We start from the raw sequence: 15703 nt of genomic DNA, 5'->3' as shown, positions 1-15703 counted from the left end.
AGCTCGTTGCCCTGGGGCTCTTCCAAGGAAGCCGATCATGCGCCACCACCGGGGGCGACGCGGGACGCGGGCTCAAGCCCTGGGTGGCTTTTACTTTCCTCTTCCAGCGGAACCAAGGAACCGAGGCCATTTCTCACACGGCCCAGTCACCTGTGGCTGCCGCCGAAGTATGGCAGGGCCGTTTTCTTTGGCCACATCTTGGCTCGCACACTTCTGGAGCCCTTCGATTGACTGGCGCAAACGCATCCTCGTGTTTGCCCTGCGGCGCTCAGGCTGCCGGAGAGAAGGGGCCCTGGATTTGGACCACAGCGCTCCCACCAACCATGGCGGGGGGTTAGGAAGAGACGGCCCCCCGCACACCCCTCAGAGCACCCAGAAGGGACTGCAACAGGGTGAACAACGAGGGCTTTTCTTCCTCATTCGTTTAAATAATAATAATAATACATAATGAAGAGAAAACGAAAAGATACCCAGGGATAACGCTAGAAAGAACTGGAGGGTGGCAAGCTGATTTCAATGTCTGTCACCCCACAATCCAATAATAAACACACCTAGAGCAGGTGGGAGCGGGGACGCAGGCTAGGTGAGTGTCCAAGCCCTTACAAAGAAATATCCAACACGCAGCAGGCCAGTATAGCTTGTTAAAAAAAAAAAAAAAAGAATGGGAGATTGCAGCTCAGGCTAGGAATTCAAGAGGAATCCTGAGCTTGTCAGTCACCTATATTACTAGGAAATTGAAGGTGGATGTGTGTGTGTGTGTGTGTGTGTGTGTGTGTGTGTGTGTAAATCACAAAACCTAGGCATAGTTTTATTTATGTTAAATGGACAGGTTTCCAGGATCAGTCACTGAATATTGGTTTTTTGACTCAAAAAATATAGAAAACAACTCCTTTTCAGAGTTAGGACAAAAGTATATAGAGCCAAGTACTAGTGGTTCATGACTATAATCCTAGCTACTCAGGAGGCTGAGATTTGAGGATCACGATTTGAAGCCAGCCTGGGCAGGAAAGTTCATGAGACTTTAATTAGCCTGCCAAAGACCAGAAATAGAGGCCTGGCTCAAGTGGCAGAGCACCAACCTTGAGGGAAAAAATATAAGGGACTGTGCTCAGGCCTTGACTTCAAACTCCAGTAATGGCACAAAAAGAAAAGAAATAAAGGAAGGAGAAAGAAAAGCAGATAACTAAATGTCAGTTTGAAAAAAGTTCTGGGGTGGAATTTTTGAAAAATCAATCATTTGATAAATTGAAAAACTATAGCTAACAGGTAGCTAAAAGAAAGAACGTAGTCAGAATTGTAACAAGTGGTCGGAGTCATGAACCTTCTTTTTCCAGTATTATTGGGTGGAGGGGAAAGGGTGGAGAGTTCTGAGTCCCTGAATCATGTAGGCTGGGGTTTTGTGTTTGGGATGTGTTTCCAGGGTGGCACCCACAGCCATAGTAATTATTAACATCTGTACAGGCTCCTGTGGGTCGCTAAGAACATACACATAAGAGTTCATTTAATTGGAGACTAGAACAGCTAGCTGTTGAACCTTAGGAAAATTACCTAACCTCTCTGGGGCTCAGATTCTCCATTATTACACAGACTCTAAGACCCCAGACTCCCTTCTACGAAAAATGCCTTGTTGATGGGCTTGATGAATTGAGAGTGAAACCTTCATCCGACTTCCTTTCCTCACCAACCACAGAAAACCTACTCTACAGGGCTTCCTGAGAACAGATTTTCATATGATAAACAAAGGTCATTCCAGATAGGAGACAATGGTGAGTGAACAAATGTTCATTGAAGGCCCTCCAAGTCGAAGGGTTGTAGTCATGTTTGGCTGGTGACTACCTGGGAAGTGATCTTGAAGTGTAAGCCTTAGCTCCTGAATGGGGGGGGGGTATCCCCCAATCCATGATACCCCTCACTGCATCCCTCCTGGGATTACAACCATTGTCTCTGCTCATCCTCTCACACAGAATTAGAGTACATTATACAATGTGTAAACAGTGCCCACACACGCTAATTTCAGAACAAAGGAACAAAATGGGCAACTACTATTTGCAGAACTTTCACTCAATGAGTGAAACCAATTTCTTTTATGTGGATGTGCATATATGCCTGAGCACTGTCCCTGAGCTTTCTTGCTTTTTTGGCACTACCAGTTGAGCCCATGACTCCACTTCTGGCTTTTTGGTGGCTAAATGGAGATAAAGGCTCTCGCAAACTGTCCAGGCTGGCTTCAAACTGTGATTCTTGGATCTCAGCCTCCTGAGTAGCTAGGATGACAGGTGTGAGCACAGTGGTAGCTGGCTGCAAAAGCAGTTTCTTTTTTTTGGGGGGGGGGTCCGGTCGTGGGGCCTGAACTCTGGGCCTGGGTGCTGTCCCTCAGCTCTTCAGCTCAAGGCTAGCGCTCTACCACCTGAGCCACAGCTCCACTTCCGGCTTTTTTGTTTTTGCTTATGTGGAATCGAACCCAGGGCCTCGAGCATGCAAGGCAAGCGCTCTACCACTGAGCCACCTTCCCAGCCCTGCAAAAGCAGTTTCTATGCCTAAACCTTACTCCGCCCCCATCTCCCCTCCCCCAAAGGCCCATAATTTTCTTTGATCCTCCTGAGTGTGAGAATGTATTTTGGATACAAAAGCAGGGGAGAAAAGGCATTCCCTGCCTTGGATCAGGAAGCTGGGCAGTCCCTGGATGAGAGGGATGTGTTTCCTTCTGTGCTAGCGCATCTCAGCGTCGGCGGCAAACTCAAGGTCCACAATGGTTTCCCATGAATTCAGAAACCTTTTCCCTTTCCTTCGGTAGATCTAGAGAGTCAAACTCCCAGTGGGCTTGGGAGGAAAACATTCTTCACTGACTAGACAAGGCCACATCTGCTTCTGCCAATGAAGCCAGGGCAGCTGTGGTCAGCTGCGTGTGGCTCCTCTGAGCTGATCAGGATGGACTCCATTGTGACCTGAGGGACTGGACAGGTGGTGGACTCTTGAGAGGCCTGGCAGAAAGGACAGTGGTATTGATTTCCCTCCCCGGGATGTTAGCTGAGTGGGCTGTGGCAAGGCAGGGTTGTTGGGGTCAACTCATCCATTATTGAGTCTTTCTTTGTGTGAGTGGATTGCCGATTGAGTGGAATGGCTGAAAGATTCCCTAACCTCCCCATTAAGTAGTGATTGGACAGTTGTTTTTTTTTCCACAGCCCAATAGACTACTAATCTGAATAATTTCACCAGAAAACATGGTTTTCCTTCTCACTCTTCCTTAGTGATCCTGGGAATAGATCTCTGTCATCAGAGTGAGGATTCCAGGAGCAATAAGAGGGTTTGTGGAGGGGTTGTTTATGTGGATAAATAAACACCAGGGTGCTGATATCTCTCATGTCTATAATCCTAGCTACTGAGAAGGCTGAGATCTGAGCATCTTAGTTCAAAGCCAGTTCAGGCAAGACACTGTGTGAGACTCTTAGGTCCAATTACCACCATAAAGCCACAGTGAAACTGTGGATTAAGGTGTAGAATCCCAGCTTTGAGCAAAAAAAGCAAATATCATACCCAGGCCCTGAGTTCAAGCCTCAGGACTTGCAGTCATGAGCGCGTGCATACACACACACACACACACACACACACACACACACACACACACACACACACACACATATTGGATTTTCATGCTAAAGCGGAGGAAGGTCAGCCTTCTCTGTGTTAGATGGGTCACAGAGTCCCCAGTTTCCAAGACTCACAACTGTTGGGCAGAGCAGGGGCTCCTTAGCTGGAGCAAACACTGGGGACCTTTGAGCAGGGAGGGAGCTGTGTCAATGATCTATGGATTTAAGGAGTGTCTCATCTGCCTGCCAGAGCAGTCTGCCCCTTCCGGCAGCCTCCTTCCCCCCCTTCCCCCCCTCCCCAGTCCCAGCCCAGCCCAGCAGCCAGGACCCTGGAAGCTTGGACCCTCTTCAAGGAATGTGGGATAGCCTCTATACTGTGTGTAACAAAGATACATCATCCCTTTGATAACTGGTCAGGCAGCCACTGCAGTCTTCCTGTCACTTTATGAAATCTCTTTCTTTCCTCTCTCTCCTGTCCTTAAAAAGTTGGCTCTAGATAGTTGTAGTCCCAGCCTAATTCCAGTCTTGAGCCTACCCCAACAATATTGCCTCTCCCACAGCAGTAATACCCTGCAGGCTTCTCTGGCCCTGAATCAGAAAGGTGAGAGATCCAGAGGTATGCAGTATGGAAGGCAGCTTCCACCATTGGGATTGGAGATAGCTATCCTGGTTCTCCTGGAGCTTCTTAGTTCAGGCCAGATGCTTCTGAGAAAACTGCCATGCACCCTGGGCTCAAGGCTAGGAAAGTCCTGCCTGGGATTATAGTGCAGGTTGCTCTGGGGCCTCCATTTAGGACTTGGAAGGACTGCCTCAGTCTAGAGGTAGCTTTAAGAGAATAGGCAAGAGCCACCAATATGCCAACCTGCCAAGGCTGTCCGGGTGAAAAGACACCTAGGATCATGCCTCCTTCTATGGAGGTCAGAAGTGTCCATACACCCTTTGGAGGACCTAATTAGTGCCTTTCTCTGCTCAGAGTGGAGGGCAGATATGGAGGGACAGACTTCCTCTCTAAGGAGCTTGTCTAAAGACATCATTCTCCATCATTTACCATTTCCTTTCCCTTTACCAAACAGCATGTATGTATGGGAATGTAAAGACTACATTTCACTCTACTTCCAGGAAGATTTGTTTTTTTTCTTTTTGTTGTTGTTTATATTAAGTGCACAAAGTAATGGTTTGTTGTTTTTTTGTGTGGTTATGGGACTTGAACTCAGGACCCTGAGCTCTTTGCTCAAGGATAGTATTCTACCACTTTGAGCCACAGTACCACTTCCAGTTTTCTGGAGGTTAATAAGAGATAAGAATCTCCTACCCAGATTGGCTTTGAACCAAGATCCTCAGATCTCAGCCTCTGGAGTAGCTAGGATTACAGGCGTGGGTCACCAGTGCCCTGGCAACTAATGGGTTTTATTAAGATATACAGTCATATAATGCGCTTTGATCATATTCACCCCTTCTGTTATCCTTTCTTGCCTCTCATTCACTTCCTGGAGGCCTGTTTTTACAATGAGGAAAACCAATTGTTTTTCACCATCATTTCCTTTCTCAGGCTCAAGCACCCCAAACCAGTCTCAGTCCAGCCAGTTCTGGGGCCCCTTTTGACCAACCGGGCATGGCAACTCTGCAAGCAAGCCAATGTGCAGGCTGGAACCCTTTCTCCTGGGCAGAACACAGTGACACAGCTGGAAAATGGGGACAATTAGCCAGTGGCTGACAGCCTGGACCATAAAAACTCAGGAAGCGGCCACCACAGAGCCCAGGGAATGGCTGTCCCTAATAAAGCAATTGTTTCAAAGAATGCTAGCATTCCAAAGACCCAGACTATATAGCACAGCCTGGGCTTTCAGAGCTCAAGCCTGGGAGGGGGGCTCTAAGGAAATGGGTTGGAAAGGGGGACTGTGTCTCAGGAAGAGGAGAAAGATGTTTGCTGGATCGAAAGTTTGCCATGCCCGCCACGTGACCTCCCAGACATTGAGCACCCCCTTTTGTCTTTTCCTTATTGATTTGGGTCTCTTAATGGAGCTTGCAATTTATTTCCAATTTTATTTCCTGGGAGATGAGATGGTACTTAACTCTTCCCTCCAGGTCCTTGGGGGGCTTATAGAAAAGCAACTAGGGTGCTTCTCACCTCTTGGTAGAGACACACCCCCCCTCAATTCTTACTTACAAAACACAAAGGATCGAAGGCACCAGACAGCCCTAGGTTAGTTCTGGTAATGTTTGGTCTGTCTGCATTGGGCAGCTTAGTGGGTGTCACCTTGTAAAATGAAGACCTGATGTCCCCAATCCTGAGAGATGTGTGATGAAAGATAAAGTGATCCAGAGATGACAGGATGAAGGGGATGGTGACTGATATGGAGAGATGTGCTTGTTAATCAGAATGTACAAGTGCAAGTGTCTAGTACACTGCTAACTCCCTTGGATTGTGTCATAAGCGTGAGCAACAAAGTCAGGCTGCCCAGCTTGGGGTAAGGCATCTGGTATTCTTTGTGAACAGGGTGACTCAGACTGGGTCTCAAAGAGGAGGCAAATGGTTAGTTTAGGCTTCCTCCCAGGACTGTGGAAATGGGTTTAAACAGGAGCCTAATTTCACAGTCTGTGCTCCTGTGGGGTCGTTTCCAATCCCGGCTCCACCATTCCAATCCACACAATGGCACCACCAATCCTGGACCCCTTGGCCACAGCTCTCCAAAACCCAAAAGCATTTTTGTCTTCAGCCTGTGCCCTTGCAGAACTTTACATGAGCAACTATTAATACTAGTCCCCCCGGTTGCCTTTTCATTCCTCGAGAGATGAAAAGCAAATTCCATTGAAGAACATTCGACTCTGTAAAGGCGCAAGTGTTTTAAAGACACAGGTATGCTGGAAGACAAAAATCCCTATGAGCGCTATTAGAAATTCGACATTTTGTTTCCTTGATTTCTTTTAAGATTTACATCTAAGTATAATATGCATACAAGTGTAGGTCCCTGAATTGTCAAGCTGAACACAGCCTGTGTAGTGTAAGTAGCTCCTAGCTGACAAGACACAGTGATCCACAGTCTAAGGACCCCCCCCCCCCGCAGCCTCTTCACCAATGCCTAGACTTCTGTCACAAGCTTTTTTGGTTTTATCGTTAAGATTTTCTGTTCTTTTTTTTTCTTTTCTTTTTTCTCCTCCCCCCCCCCCATGAAATGCTTTCATTTTACTCAAATCCAGGTTGGAGGATAGATTGAGGGACGCAGCCTCAAGCTGGAGCGTCGTATATTTATTTTTTCTCTGCCAAGGGAGAGTGATTTCCTTGAGCAAGCAATGAGATGAATAGCGGGGTCAGTTGTTTGGGGGACGGCTGTCCTCCCGCCCCGAGCGCAGAGCGAGAAGCAATCGGCGCTGGTCTTAGAGCTCCGGTCGTCACCTCCTGGGTTGGTCAGAAATGTCCTCATCAAAGCAATGGCTTTCTTCTTTTTCTCCCCCCCAACCCCCCCTCCCTTAGGGACCCAAGGTTCTTGACCGCCCCCTTCCCCTCGAATGCATACACAGAACAACTCGGGTCTCTTAGCCCAGATTCCCACCAAGATAGCTTTCTCTCCTCCCGCCAGGCTTTTGCAAGTCTCTTGATTTCATTCTTTGAACCTGTGATTGGAGGTTAAAGTGCACCCAGGTTGGTAGGAGGAAGCTCCTAACAATAAAGGTTTGAATATTTAGCTGAGATCAAGTCACTGCCTCCTCGCGAGCTCCCCTCCCCACCCCCTTATCTTTTAAAATGCAAATCGTGTTTCCAGAGGTTGTGCGCCGGTGCGCGCTGCGCCTCGACGGCTCCAGCTATTGGTGTCTGTGTCATTACTAATAGAGACTTGTAAACACTCGTTAATCACGTAAGGCCGCCAGCTCGGGGCTCCGCGCGGCAGCCTGTGGCGGGTCTTCCCCGCCTCTGCCGCGGAGTGGGAAGGAGGTGGGAGGAAAGAAGGAAGAAAGAGAGGGAGGGAGGAGGCAGGCCAGAGGGAGGGACCGCCTCGCAGGCAGAAGCGCAGCCAAGGAGCCAGCGGAGCACCGGCGGGCTGGGGTGCAGCCACCCTCCGCTTCTTGATTCCACCCCCCCATTACATTCCTTCGCGTCCCCCCCCACCCCGCCCCGATCTTCAGCGTGCGTCCCCAGGCAGCAATGGTGAAGTGTGTTGTCGGTCCCTCGCCACCATGTACGTGAGCTACCTCCTGGACAAGGACGTGAGCATGTACCCCAGCTCCGTGCGCCACTCTGGCGGCCTCAACCTGGCACCGCAGAACTTCGTCAGCCCCCCGCAGTACCCGGACTACGGTGGTTACCACGTGGCGGCCGCGGCCGCGGCGGCGGCCAACTTGGACAGCGCGCAGTCCCCAGGGCCATCCTGGCCGGCTGCGTACGGCGCCCCGCTCCGCGAGGACTGGAACGGCTACGCGCCGGGGGGCGCCGCGGCTGCAGCCAACGCGGTGGCCCACGGCCTCAATGGGGGCTCCCCGGCCGCAGCCATGGGCTACAGCAGCCCTGCCGATTACCATCCTCACCACCACCCGCACCATCACCCGCACCATCCGGCCGCCGCGCCCTCCTGCGCCTCGGGATTGCTGCAGTCGCTCAATCCCGGCCCTCCCGGGCCCGCCGCCCCAGCCGCCGCGGAACAACTGTCCCCCAGCGGCCAGCGGCGGAACCTTTGCGAGTGGATGCGGAAGCCAGCGCAACCGTCCCTCGGGAGCCAAGGTAAAAGCGGCGGCCGCGCCCCGCGGGAGGCCCCTGGGAAGTCTCCGAGCGGCCGCCCGCTGCCCGCAGCCACCGCTCACCGGGGCATCCCGGGCCGTCGGCGACCTCGGAGGCAGGAGGGGCGGGGCGCGCGCAGGGAGAGATTCAGGGGGCTCTGCTCATCCCCCCCGGGGGGGCTTCACTGGTGATCGCTCCCATGAATGAACATATGTGTGTGTGTGGGGGGGGGTGTCTCACGCCCAGGCTCATGAGGTTTAACGCCGAGGAAGGGCTTTCTCTTTCGCCACCTCCGGAACGCGTTGGGAAGTTCTCGGCTACGTCGGCGTAAGCGCTGCGGGCCTGGAGCGCATCACGTCCTCCCTCCGCCCGCACCCGTTGCGCAGCTTCGGGCGGCGGAGGAGAAGCAAGCGCCCCCCCCGCCCGCCCCCTGTCCCGAGGTCGTGTCTACACTGTCTTCCGAGCTCTCCCTCCCCATCTGAGCCGCCCCCCCCCCAACGGCGGCGACCTGAAGGATGGGGTAGGGGGTGGGGTGAGGCTGTGCTGGAGGCCAGTGAGGCCGTCGGAGCTTCTGGAAGGAAGGGATCGCGGCGGAAGGCAGCAGAGGAGCAGAGACACTGGGGAAAGCAGAGAGCCCGCTGGCGCGGAAGAGAAGGAGCTAAGGGAGGAGGGACTCCTGGAGGGTCCCAGCAGGTTTTGGTTTGTCAAGGAGGATGTTTTGTTTTTTCCTTGGCAAGCAAAAGCTAGAAGGCTGCGGGGTCCAGAAGCCGCGGGAGAAGCTGCCGAGAGGGCAAGGGCAGGGAGAAGAAACTGCGAGTTCAGCTGCTTCTCCAGAGAGGGGTCATTTCTCTTGAACCTTCCTTTCAAAGATCCTCTGTGTGTGTGTGTCTGTCTGTCTGTGTCTCTGTGTGTTTGCAAGACTCTAGATGTTTCAGTGAAGACCCTAGGTTTGCCAGCCGCGGGCTCCAGCGCCCCTGGCATGGGATGTGTGTGGAGGTTGGAGGAACTGGGGTACAGGTGCCCTAGGAGCGCCCTGTTGGGGTTCCCTTTTTATTTTTATTCCATGAGGACGACTCCAGCCCTTAGTGCTTCCGCTTCGCTTGCTTTCCCCCTTGCTGGCCCACTCGGGCGGCGTGCAAGTTATGACCACTCTGCCGAGGTTTATAGCCAATTACAACCGTATAAATCAGAGCGCCGGTTGGGAGCTGTCTCTGGCCATGGGCATCTGCGTCACTGCGCACATGCCGGGAGCAGGCCCGGTGGGACCCGAAGGCCTCGGCTGGGTCTCCGAGCTCGGGTTGGGTCGTTTCCATTTCCAGGACAGCATCGCTGTCCCAGCCGGACGCGCTCCCAGCCCAAAGCGCCCCGAAACCTTCTCTCCATGCTGCCTGCCTGGGGCGCCCTTGGCAGGGGTTGGCCGGTGGCCTGGAGAAGACCTTTTGCGTGTCAGGGGAAAGTGGTGGCGGGGCCGGGGTCAGGTTGGGGGGGGAGGGGCTCGGAGCTGCCAGAGCCCCGGCCGCGGGGTCAGCAGATGAGAGGATGCTGTGAAGTCCCGCGCCGCCGGGGTGGCAGGGCCGCCGTCGGAGCCCGGCGCCCTTGTGATGTTAATGTGCGGAGGCTGCCGGAGCCCGGCTCCTCTGCGGAGCGTCATCTGTCAGGGGGCGGGAGGAGGGTCCGCGGCCTGGCCCGCTTTGATATACACCTTCCCCAGCCCAGCCATTGTCTCTTTTTAGGGCCCCGGAAAGAGGGTGGTGACTTTCGCAGTCAATAATGAATTCTGACAAGTCCCTCTCATCCCTCCTTTCAGCCTCCCTCTTTGGTTCCCAGAGGGTGCGGGGCGCCTCCAAACTCCTAAGGAGGGAGGGTTTTAAGGCACCCCTAGGTCCCCCCCTCCCCGCCCCAGTACGTCTAGGATACTGAAAGGGCAGCACCCAAGTAAAGGCCGATCCAAAGCACCCCGAGGCGAGCACCTCTCTGGGGACGATCTGTCCTGCGCCTGCTTCTCAGGGTGCCTTCCACGAGTTCCACACACTCCAGTGGCCAGCTCTGGGCTCCGTCCTAGGCTGTCGGCAGGACCCAGGAACAGTGCCAGGGGCAGCAGCAAGTGGATTTCATGGGGAAAGGTGTGGGTGATCTCGCTCACGGAGTAGAGAGCTCGGGGCGCGTTAGCTCTCCTCACTCTCTCGGCCAACCCGAGGTCGGAGCCCCAGCTCCATTCAAATGCGCCTGCCTGGCTGTGTTTATGTTAATGCGCCTGGTGGGGTGGGGGATGAAAGCCCTGGCCGCCATTTGCTCAGTAGTGGTAATTCAAACAGAATGCGGTTGTTATTAAGGCATTGAAAAGGCTTTTCTTTGATAAGATCGCCTTGTCCGGCATTGTTTGTGGCTGTGTTCCCCTTTCAGAGGCTGGCGGGGAGCGCCCTGTGATCCTGCCTGTGTCTTCCCAGGACGCTTTTGTTGTGATTTGCAAAGGGTTTTTACCTGAACAAAGTCGGCCTGCCAGGCATTAAACACCTCCAGGCGACTCCCAACTTCCTCAGATCTTCCTGTGGGGGTGAGGGTACTGGGGGGCTCTGGGCTACTCAACCTGTTCATCTATCTGCTGGACCACTCAAGACGTGGGACAGAGTCCCAGGAGAAAACACCTGCGGACACGGGCCTCAGCCAAGGGCTGACCTAGGACAGATCCCACAAGACCCAGGCTTGGCCTGCTCCAACAGCAGCGATGCTATTTATTTGTCAAGGTCCTTCAATAAAACAATTAATCCAAGATTTAATAGTGTTCTTAATCACACGATCATAGGTCACTAGTCTGGATAGGTGTTTTTTGGTGCGTGTTTGTTTTAAGCCCAATTAAATGAAAAAAAATGAAAAGATGCCCCAGGCCAAAACTGATTCCCCAGGTTTTGGTTTTGGTTTTTGAATCCTCAAGCAGGAGGGATTTTGCACCTGTCAGCATAGAAAACACTGGAGGAATGTGGTGTGGAAGGAGGGGTAATTCTGGTGACTTGAGGGAACCCACACCCCTCTTGCCATTTGTAGTAAAACGCATAAAGTAGCCCCCGCACCCACACAACACACCCAACTCCAGCTGTTCTTGTTAGGGTGGGCTGCCCTTCTAGGTATTCCTAGGTCTCTAGTTACTATCCTTGTCCCCTGCCCCTGCTCTTAGTGCTAAATACATTCCGGTACTATATTTGGTTCACAGAAGAGGCCTATCTTCTCTATTTAAGAGGTTTTTTTTTTTCTGAGTTCTTAAAAAAAACACTTAGGTTAATTTAGTGGCCTCTATTTTAGCTTTCCTCCTTCTGTCTCCCTAGGTTCCTTGTGTGTGTGTGTGTGTGTGTGTGTGTGTGTGTGTGTGTGTGTTTGGGGTCTTGTCAGACTTAGCAGGAACCAGCCAAACCCTGGCCCCCCAGGGTGGTAGAGGAAGAGAAATGGCCTGTGGGTTAGGGAAGTTTGTCATTACCTATGACTGATGGGTTACTTTGTAGGTTGTTTTTTTTTTTTTTTCTCAGCCCAAACTTCTTCCTCCACAGTGAAAACCAGGACGAAAGACAAATACCGAGTAGTGTACACAGACCACCAGCGGCTTGAACTGGAGAAGGAGTTTCACTACAGTCGCTACATTACCATCCGGAGGAAGGCTGAGCTGGCGGCCACACTGGGACTCTCTGAGAGGCAGGTGGGAATTGCCTTGCTCACCCCCCCTGGCTATGGCCTGGGGGAGGTCTAGAGGGAAGAATTAGGAAGTCAAGGGCAGGGTCCGCTTAATTCTGCGGACAAATGAACAGGAGAAGATTTGCCCCTTGAATATAACTTTCCTTTCCTTTCCTTCCTTTCTCTTCCCTTCCCTTCCCTCCCCCCATTCTGTGAGGAGAGGGAGCTGTTGGTACTGGGGCTTAAACTCCCAGATTCAGGCTCTCACTTGGCTTTTTCTGCTGAAGGCTGGAGCTCTACCACCTGAACCATAGCTCCACTCCTCTGGCTTTTTGCTGGTGAATTGGAAATAAGAGTCTGATACACTTTCCTCCCTAGATTGGCTTTGAACTGTGACCCTTAGATCTCAGTCTCCTGAGTAGCTGGGATCACAGGGGGTAAACTACCATTGCCTGGATAGTATGGTGCTTTCTTCTTCTTCTTCTTCTTATGTTCCTTTTACCTCTGATTGTCTTTACTGTTGTTACTGACTCTTTTTTTTTTCTATTTTGAAAGAATTGGGGAGGTGCTAGAAAAAGCTGAAAGTGTTGCTTTAATCCAGAATTCCAAGGAAGCCCTGTTAAAATAGATGCATTCTCTTAGTGCTCAGCAGGAAAAATAAGAGTGATAAAGGTCCAATCTTAACTCATTAAAAACAGAAGGCTACAACTTGGCTCATGAACACTCTATAGTGTAGGACAAAACAAGAGTAAATTCACTGGCTTGAAGCTCCACATTAAACCTGGTTTCCAGCTCCAAGGTGAGCAATATTGCTTTTCAGCGTAGCTGTGAGGGGCCAAAGGTTGTCAAAAGGAAGTGAAGCCAGCACTGAGCTCCTTCTGCTGCGGAGGGAGGAACTGGAGGACCTGGGACTCTTCTACACTTCCAGTAAAGGTTCCTTGGAAAGAACCTTCTGGAACAAGGAAGGAGTAAGATGATTCTCAGCTTGGAGATGCCCTAGAATTAGCTGTTAGGGAGATACCATTGAATACTTCTAGAAGAGTTGGGGGGGAGTGTCTTTCATTGGAAAGGAAGATGTGGGTACAACTGTCTTTTTATCTTTCATACTATTACCACCTTCTGTGTTGCCACTTCTAGGTAAAAATTTGGTTTCAGAACCGCAGAGCAAAAGAAAGGAAAATCAATAAGAAGAAATTACAGCAGCAGCAGCAGCCCCCACCACCTCCGCCACAGCCTCCCCAGCCGCAGCCCGGGCCCCTGAGAAGCATCCAGGAGCCACTGAGTCCAGTGTCTTCTCTACAAGGCTCAGTGTCTGGCCCTGTCCCTGGGGTTTTGGGGCCAACTGGGGGTGTGTTAAACCCCACTGTCACCCAGTGACTCCCAGTGATCTGCTGGGCAGAAGAGCAATTCCAGGCTGAGCCATGAAGTGCATGGACTTTGCTAGAATCTTCAGAAGAGACCCGTCCTCTCCCACCCACAAATGTACACCAATAAGCCTAGCTTGAAAACTGGACTAGGAGTAAAGACAAATGGGACTGGGGCCTCATGGGAAAGATATCCTCCAGAGTTTGTACTTTTTTTTTTTTTTCCAGTCTGACTCTTGCTGCCAGGAGGGTACAGGAAGTGACCAGTGGAACTTGATTTGGTACTGGCAGAAGTGTTACCTAGGCTGCCTATAGGGACCAGGCTTTTAGTCTCCTCTTCTTCCCAGCTCTTCTCCAAAATCCACAGGTAGCACGTCTGATTGGATCTGAGGAGATGGACTCCGGAACAGCAATACTTGGATCAAGATGGCTGTTTCCTGTTCACTGCCTTCCAGAGAGAACCAGCTGGCTCTCCTACCTCTGGGGCAGGCAGGATTTAAAAGGCAGAAGCCAGAGGCAGCTAGGCTAGGAAAGCTGTCCAAAGACTGAAGAACCCCTCAGGTGGTCTGTGTCTTTCTTCTCTTTTCCCAGACCAGGAAAGGCTTGGCCTGTGTGTGTGTGTGTGTGTGTGTGTGTGTGTGTGTGTGTGTGTGTGTGTGTGTGTGTGTGTGTGGTGTGAGGGGAAGTTTGTGGACTCCAGGCCTGACATGGAAGCCACCCTCCTAGGGGCTTGTTTAGAAAGCCTGTCACCAGAGCTCCTCTGGGCTGAATCTATGTCAGTGCTATAAATGCCAGAGCCAACCTGGACTTCCTGTCATTTTCACAATCTTGGGACTGACGGAGAAGGAGGTGGTGGGGAGTGTTGTTGCTGCTGCTGTTCGCCCTCGATCTGTGTAACATCCAAACTGGTCTTTTAATAGCCTTCTGTCTGGATCCATGAGGGAAAGAAGGATATGGTGAAGGGAAAGGGGGTGGGTGGGTGGGTGGGGAATTTGAACACAGTTGACTTTTTTTTTTCTAAAGAAGAAGAAAAATGAACGTTCCAGATTCTGTCATTTATCTTCAGATTTTTTTTTTACTGGAATTATTCCCCCCCCCATCTAAGAAATGGAAGTATCTTCTTTGCTTGTAAGCTAGTAGTAGAAAAAACCGAGAGAGGAGACTAGAGAAGGTTATGTGGGCAGCCTCATTTTACACCCCCCTCTCCCTCCCCCTAGCCTCTGGAGCCTGAAGGAGCAGATTCTGAGACCTTCCCTTCCCCCTAGCCCGAGTCCCAGCCTGGAATTGTGGAATGTGTGGTTTTCCTAGAGGTGCCTCTGGGCGAAATACACAACTGAGGGACTCAGCTGCCAAGAAATTGTAGGAGGTGGGGGGGGGGGTCAATGAGCCTCAGTACGGAGGCCCAGCAAAGGAGGCCTAGCAAAGAGCCTCATTAAGGAGGCCCATCAAACCCACCTGAGCAAAGCAAACTCCATCCCTGACCCCCTCCTTCCCACGTATGCCCCACAACTCAGTGAGTTCAACACAGCTATGAGGTAAAGTTCCTGTTTCTGCTTCCCGGAGACATTTCCCATACACGCAGTCCTCTGAATCACTGGGCATTTCCCCTAAAGCCCTGGCTTTCTGCCTGCACGCCTTTCCCTGTCTCGCGGGGACTCATCCCAACCCCCTCCCCACCACCCACTCCCCAGGCCCGAATTCAAGAATCGGTGTAGTAAGATCCAAAGAGTGGGGTGGCTGGTTATTATCTGATTGCTAGGGACTGGGCTAGCAGAGCCCTAGCCCCTACTGAGCACCTCCACCGTGGAAGGAGGCGCCCGGAGGGCTGCCGAGGACCCTGATCCGGCTGGGAGATTGCAGGAGGCGTCCGGGTGCCCCGAGCCTCCTGCAGCACCCCCCCGATTCCGCCACGGCCCTTCCGGGTGGCGTCTGACGCCCGAGGATTGGGAAAGGCGCGCGGCTTCCGGGCCGCGCCCGCGGGCGCCTGGCTTCGGAGCGGGAGGGAAGGTCGACGGCTGCCCGTCGAAGAGGGAAGCGGCGTGGGCGTCCGCTGGGCGGGGACTCCCGGTTCAGGGCCAGGTGATCCCCGCGGCCCCCGCGGCCCCCGGGCGCCGCCAGAGGGAGCGAGGCCCCGCTCCCGGGCCGCGCCCACACGCCCGCCCCTAGCCACGGTTGCGGTTGCTATGCGTTGCTGTGAAACGCCTGTCAATAAACCCTGTTTGGACAGTGGAGCAAGAGCACAAGGGTTGTTTGCTTAGTGGTTAGAGGTTCAAAAGTCGGCATTGTCCCGCTGCAAGTGATTACAAGTTCTTCCCCTTCCCGGGGCTCGGGCCCCCACTGTGCGCGGGATCTGGGGGCCGGGGCGGGGGGCGCTCGCTGCT

At 52.4% G+C, this 15703-nt stretch overlaps 1 protein-coding gene across 1 annotated transcript; it reads left to right on the top strand.

Moving 5' to 3' along the window:
* The first annotated feature begins 7382 nt into the window (after positions 1 to 7382).
* On the top strand, positions 7383 to 13419 carry Cdx2 (caudal type homeobox 2). The gene is made up of 3 exons (XM_013027290.1): positions 7383 to 8301; positions 11838 to 11983; positions 13096 to 13419. The coding sequence occupies exons 1-3, from the start codon at positions 7761 to 7763 to the stop codon at positions 13333 to 13335; spliced, it is 927 nt and encodes a 308-aa protein (XP_012882744.1). The 5' UTR covers positions 7383 to 7760; the 3' UTR covers positions 13336 to 13419.
* Positions 13420 to 15703: the final 2284 nt, after the last annotated feature.

Source organism: Dipodomys ordii, unplaced genomic scaffold (assembly GCF_000151885.1).
Source record: "Dipodomys ordii isolate 6190 unplaced genomic scaffold, Dord_2.0 Scaffold102, whole genome shotgun sequence".
Classification (NCBI taxonomy): Eukaryota; Metazoa; Chordata; class Mammalia; order Rodentia; family Heteromyidae; genus Dipodomys; species Dipodomys ordii.
This window is presented reverse-complemented; position numbering and strand designations above follow the sequence as displayed.

Excerpts from the sequence above, each read along its gene's own strand:
- Cdx2 (XM_013027290.1), top strand. The coding sequence starts at position 7,761 with ATGTACGTGAGCTACCTCCTGGACAAGGACGTGAGCATGTACCCCAGC. Across the intron at positions 8,302-11,837 it reads ACCGTCCCTCGGGAGCCAAG|TGAAAACCAGGACGAAAGAC; the intron begins GTAAAAGCGGCG and ends CTTCCTCCACAG. Across the intron at positions 11,984-13,095 it reads TGGGACTCTCTGAGAGGCAG|GTAAAAATTTGGTTTCAGAA; the intron begins GTGGGAATTGCC and ends TGCCACTTCTAG.